The sequence below is a fragment of the Poecilia latipinna genome, unplaced genomic scaffold (assembly GCF_001443285.1).
Source record: "Poecilia latipinna isolate Pla-1442-1.1 unplaced genomic scaffold, P_latipinna-1.0 Scaffold543, whole genome shotgun sequence".
Classification (NCBI taxonomy): domain Eukaryota; kingdom Metazoa; phylum Chordata; class Actinopteri; order Cyprinodontiformes; family Poeciliidae; genus Poecilia; species Poecilia latipinna.
The window spans coordinates 102,534-108,030 of NW_015113159.1; the positions used below are offsets into that span (position 1 = coordinate 102,534).

The 5,497-nt window shown below is 42.6% G+C and overlaps 1 protein-coding gene and 1 long non-coding RNA gene across 2 annotated transcripts; one reads left to right on the top strand and one right to left on the bottom strand.

Annotated features, from left to right (window-relative positions):
• The first annotated feature begins 922 nt into the window (after nucleotides 1-922).
• LOC106952850 (uncharacterized) lies at nucleotides 923-3,766 on the top strand. Its single transcript, XR_001426063.1, has 3 exons — nucleotides 923-1,166; nucleotides 1,254-1,376; nucleotides 3,687-3,766. It is a non-coding gene; the product is annotated as an uncharacterized LOC106952850 (long non-coding RNA).
• Nucleotides 1,941-5,497, bottom strand: gorab (golgin, rab6-interacting). The gene is made up of 5 exons (XM_015041224.1): nucleotides 5,298-5,497; nucleotides 4,909-5,224; nucleotides 3,969-4,070; nucleotides 3,731-3,871; nucleotides 1,941-2,594 (listed from the first exon to the last, which is right to left on the bottom strand). The coding sequence occupies exons 1-5, from the start codon at nucleotides 5,350-5,352 to the stop codon at nucleotides 2,240-2,242; spliced, it is 969 nt and encodes a 322-aa protein (XP_014896710.1). The 5' UTR covers nucleotides 5,353-5,497; the 3' UTR covers nucleotides 1,941-2,239.

Genomic DNA, 5,497 nt, shown 5'->3' on the forward strand with positions numbered 1-5,497 from the left:
GATGAGTTATGAACGGCATAAATGTAAATCCGGGTTTCTTCTCACCTGTGCGGGCCGGAAGCTGCAGGTGTGAATGTTTCTGTGAGGCAGAACCAGATGGGATCCGATCCGCTCAGCTGGTTCTGGTCACTTCAGAACAGTTTGTTAAAAATGGCTTTTTCCCCCTGGCTGTTAGAAAATAACAGCCAGGGGCAAAATGGTCATTTATGTATGAAATAAGTGCAGAAAGGGTCAGAGGTCACCTTTGAAATAAAGAAAAATTTGTCCAAAAACTTGTTTTGAATATGAAATATGTCTATCAAAATGTTTAATCGAGTTAATTAATTAGTCACATTTTAATTGTAAAACATAAATTGTCAAAATAAGCAACATTTTCATTTCAAATTCATTCCTACTAAAATGTGGAATAAATTAGAACAAATGTTTTCCTTCCGTCTTGTTTGTGAAGCAGAAACGATCCAGAGAGACAGTTCACATCATCAGCAGGTTTTCAGTTTAAATCATGTTTGGCAAAATTAATCCAAAGTTTTTCTTTATCAATTTATTAATAATTGAAGCCAAATTTCACGTACACTATTTTTTTTAAGAGAAAACCATTTTTTCTTTTTTTTAAATTGAGTTTCAGGAATATTTAGTTCCAATTAGACCTTAATGAAAACATGAGTTTTCAGTTTGTATAATTGTTAGTTTTTTTTAGAATATTGTGACATTTTATTTTCGGTATGTTTTAATTAATACTTGCGATATGTACAGTTATGTGTAGTTTAAATAAAGTTTTTAAAAGCGTCTTGTCATCTATTAATGTTTGTTGGTGCGTCAGATTTACGGGCGTACAGGAAACGCGCAGGTTCAAAGGTTCCGACGGGAGAAAAAAAAATCCTAAATGCGATTTATTGCGTTAAAATCGATATTAATCAACATCAACGCGTTAAATTCCCGTCTCTAATGTAAATAAGAACCCAGAACCTTTTCTGGACTCTCATTCTGGGTCAGCAGGACTTTAAAGCTGCTGTGGTTTTAAAAATGATTTGATGCATTTTTACTGCAGCAGAATGAAATAAATCTGTAGTTTTATTTTAAAGTTTTGCGCCTGCACAGCCAGCCTTCCAGAACCGGAGCTGTCTGGAGCAGAACCGACCGGCTGAACCCGACCCGGCGGACTGGAGGTGAAACCTGCCGCTGCGGACTTCAGACGCTGACCTCCGCTGCGGCCCGGCGACCAATTAAAATCTGTTTTACTGCGTCTGCTGCAGACGGCCAGATGTGACCGGAGCTGTAAACCTTCCTGCGGTTTAACGGCTCGAGCCGCCGCCGCAGACCCAGATTCTGTCCTGAGGACCGGACCGGACCGGTCCGGGTCGGAACACCAAGACACAGTCAGTGTTTCAACCGTTTATTAAAGGAAAATGATTTTCATGTAGTGTTTTCATGACGGAGAATCAGCAGACAGAACCAGAACCACGTGTCGCCATGGCAACCATCACATTTACCTGAGCGTCCACAAGCCTTACCTGTAATCTGGAAATATTTTGATCATCTTTTACTGTAAAACAAAGAATCTGCTTAAAGTTCTTCTAGAAAAAAAACCCTGCATAAAACTGAGTTTATTACACTAAAAATGAGGATTTATCGGAGTGTATTTAAAATAAATCAGTCAGATATTTAAGAGTTTGGAACAAACTGCATCTTACATTAAATCTGCAATGTAAAAACACAAAACTTGTTTGTTCCTGTTTCTAGAACAAATAATTTAGTACACTTAAAAAAAGAAAAACCTCCAAGTAGCTTTTCAGCAAGAAACAGCTTATAAGTCAATAATCATTTAATTTATAACGAGACGTTTTTCCATCCAATAAGTGAAATAATCCATCAGTGGAACTAGAACTTTTTCACCAATATTAAGGAATTATCAACTTTAACTTGTATTTGTAGCTGAAATGTTACTTGTTGGTTTTATTTTATTTCAGGTAAACTAAAACATCTGAACTAGAAAAACTTGGTCAGTTTATGTTTTTGCAGTGAATATAAAGTGACTCCAAACAGAAAAAATCCAGAAGTTTCCTTTAAACCAGTGACTTCCTGAAACACCTGCAGTCCTCCAGGTAAACCTGCCCTGCCTGAAGGGGGCGCTGCAGCGGAGGTCAACACAGAATAAAACCCGGTTCTGGTCAGAACTTCAGCTGGTGATGGAGCCACGTGAGGAAGACATCAGTGAGATGAAGATCCTCTGCTCTGAGCGTCAGGAGGTCAAAGGTCGAGCCACATCACAGTTTTCTGACCGTTTACAGTCTGGTTCTGTGTTCAGTTGGACCAGCGCCTCCTCCTGGAGAACCTCAGAGCTGCCGAGGGCTGATGGCGCTGCCGCCTCACCGCTGCCGTTCCTCTGAGGCTCTGCGGCGGCGGCTTGGCCCTCCTCCACCTCCCGCTGCAGCTGCAGCTCCTGCATCAGCTGCTGCAGCTTGCAGGCTTTGCGCAGCTCATTTTGCTGGATGATGGCGTACAGATGCTCGGTCAGCTGCTCCTTCGCGTCCGTCTTCCTGTGCAGGTCCAGCTTGGCCGCCACGTACTCGGCCTCGGCCTTCTCATAACGCTTCCTGGGAGGCAGAGGTTTGATTTTAATGATGAAAATTAAGTTATAATATTAGAATAAAGTAGTTTAATGAGAAAGAAGCTCCAGTAGAGTTAATGAGATCAGAGCGGCTCGGTCCGTCTGGTTCAGTTCTGCTGCTGATAATAATTTGGTTATGATGTTTTAAAACATGAAGTATAACTTCAGTAAGACTCAACATTCCTCACTTTAACTTGAAATTATTTTCCAGGAGGTTTAGTAATAAAATTACAATTTTATTACTGCAACGTCGCTCTCACATTATTATGACTTTACTTGGACATTCGGCGACTATTTTGGAATTCTTACAACTTTATTTTGACATTATTACGACTTCTTTTGGATTAAAGAAAATTCTAACTTTTGGACCAAATTCTTCCTGAGTAAGTAAGTAAGTAAGTAAATAAAGTTTACTTACTTACTTCCTGCAGTTTTTCTAAAAATCGGTTGAATTAAATTGGTTGTGACGATTGTTAAACGTGTGATCAGACGAGTTTCAGATTCCTTCAGAGTTTCATGAAGACGTGAAGTGAGGGAAGCGTCGTTTTCCTCCAATCAGAGAACAGAACCGTCCTGGACGTCGAGCTCTGACCGCAGAAATACAGTTTGAATTGTGAAGAACAAAAAAACAAGAGCTTGTTGGAAACGTCTCAATGACAAACCAGGTCAAGTCAAAAGAAATTTAACTTCATAATTTAACGCTTTGAAATTGGGCCTCTGTCTCTTTAAGAAGCTCCTTCTGTTTCTGAAGCTCCGCCTCCAGGAAGTCATCCCAACATGGCTCCTCTATTAACCCTTTAATGTTTTTCCAGCGCTGCTCTGAGCAGCAGCTCCTATAATGAGCTCAGCAGCTGTTTGCTAGTTGCTGCTGGCTAGTCTGAAGGAGTTTTGCATATTTAGCTGTGCAAAATGCTAGGTCACCCTGGCGTTTTGCACAGCTGAATGGTTGCCATGGAGATTAAATGATTCCTCAGGTTTGTTGTTGAATTTCAAGGGGAATAACATTAGAACTTCATAGAAATAAAAAATAGTTGATTTTACATGATACTGCCACTTTAAATTTTGTCCTTCTGCACAGTTTGGCACAGGCTTTGTGTCAGGAAGCCTGGAGTTCTTCCCCACCTGGCGGCGCTGTAGTCCCAGCTGGCCTGCTCTATCCGGCCCCGCAGGATGCCGATGTCATTGGACACCATGTCGTCGAGCGCCTGCAGCTCCTTCTGGATCCGCCTCAGCTTCACCGCCTCGGCTTGGGTCTGTTTGGACCTGAACACAGCAGACGTTTACTGCGGTGGGTTCTGGCTCCGCCCCCATCTGACCTGATCAACATCCAGAACCCGATCCGGAACCCGGCAGTGCTTACTTCTCAGCGATTGTTTTAGCCAGAAGTGCTTTGGTCAGCTTGTTCCTCTCCTCGATGACTTTCTGCTCGTGCTGCAGCTGCTCCAGACGCGTCTTTTCTCTCCTGCAGTCGCAATAAAACAAACAATTTCACAAAAAGCACAAAAAGGAAAATTTAAAAATAAAAATTTAAATTTTTCTGGGGGAAGAAATGTGTCTTTGAACTGTCACAAAGGTACAATTTGCAACAGTTCATGTTCAGTATGTGGGGGGTCTGCAGAGATGTTAGCTGCCCATTTCCTGACCCTTGACCTTTACAAGTTCTGGATGGAGGGAAGATTGCTCCCTGCAGTCTTAACTGGTTCTGTTCTGAAGATGGTCCAAACCACAGTAGCCATTTTTCCATCTAATTATAATGTGAATTTTACAGGAACTTTAGAAATGTCACTAAAATAAAAATATGAACTAGGCGCGTTTCCACCTACTGGTTTGGAGCAAATCAGCAAGACTACACAAAGCATAAGTTTGTCAAATGTTGATGCTACACATGGCTGTAAACAGGAAGTAGAAGTTGCTAATTAGCATGAACCAGAGAGATTTGGATTCTGAATTTTCTTGGTGCCTCTGGTAAGGCACAGACCCACCAGTGGATGGGATGGTTTGCTGCATCAGAACTTATTCTACAAATGTGATAGCATATCCCCTTTAATGAGGAGTCCCATTGGCCCAGGCCTGCTGTAAAGTTCACTATGAAATCTGATTGGCTCCACTCCTGTGCCTCTTGTGATGTCATCAGCCCAATTAAACAAAAAGAAGCTTTTCCACCTTCAGTTTGTTTTTAAAACATTCAGTTTTGTGGATCCTGATGATTTCTTTGACCAACTGGGTCTTTACTGTTGGAAAACATTTATTATGATGAAAAATAAATCATAACTTGATGTGAAATTTGAGGCCAAACTCACATCTCCACCTCCTGCTTCTCCAGCTCTTTCACCACAGGTACCTCCTCCTTTTTCTCCTCCTCTGCTTTCGGGAGATCCTCCTTATTCTGCTTCATGTTAGCGGGTTTCTGCTGCTTGTCCTGTCCGGCACCAGGAGCTCCTGTCTGGTCTGGAGGCTGACTTTCCATCGTCAGCGGTGGTGTGCTGAGTTGTTGCCCCGGCAGGAGAGTCTGTGAGCCGGCTAACTGAAGCGCTCTCTCCCGCTGCATCTGTTGCCGGCTCCGGCTGGATGTCGGAGGCTTCCTACCGCGGGGAGCGGCAGGAGGTCCAGCGGAGTCTGTGGACGTACAACCGGCTCATGTTAGGGTTAAAGCGGGTTAAAGTCTCAGTCTAGGTCGGTTTTATTTTACCTTTCTGCTGGATTCTCCGCAGCTCCTCTTCAGAAAAACCCGCCCAACCGCTCATTCTACCGCCTCACAACAAGACCAGCCCCCGGAAACATCCAGCTAAAAATACTCTGTGGCTTAAAGAGAGAAAATCACTGAAAACCTCAGAGAAACACCGAAAGAAACGATCAACACTTCCGCCATATTTGTTTACCACTGCCACG

Excerpts from the sequence above, each read along its gene's own strand:
- gorab (XM_015041224.1), bottom strand. The coding sequence starts at position 5,352 with ATGAGCGGTTGGGCGGGTTTTTCTGAAGAGGAGCTGCGGAGAATCCAG. Across the intron at positions 4,071-4,908 it reads GAGAAGCAGGAGGTGGAGAT|GAGAGAAAAGACGCGTCTGG; the intron begins GTGAGTTTGGCC and ends TTGCGACTGCAG. Across the intron at positions 2,595-3,730 it reads TGGGACTACAGCGCCGCCAG|GAAGCGTTATGAGAAGGCCG; the intron begins GTGGGGAAGAAC and ends TCTGCCTCCCAG.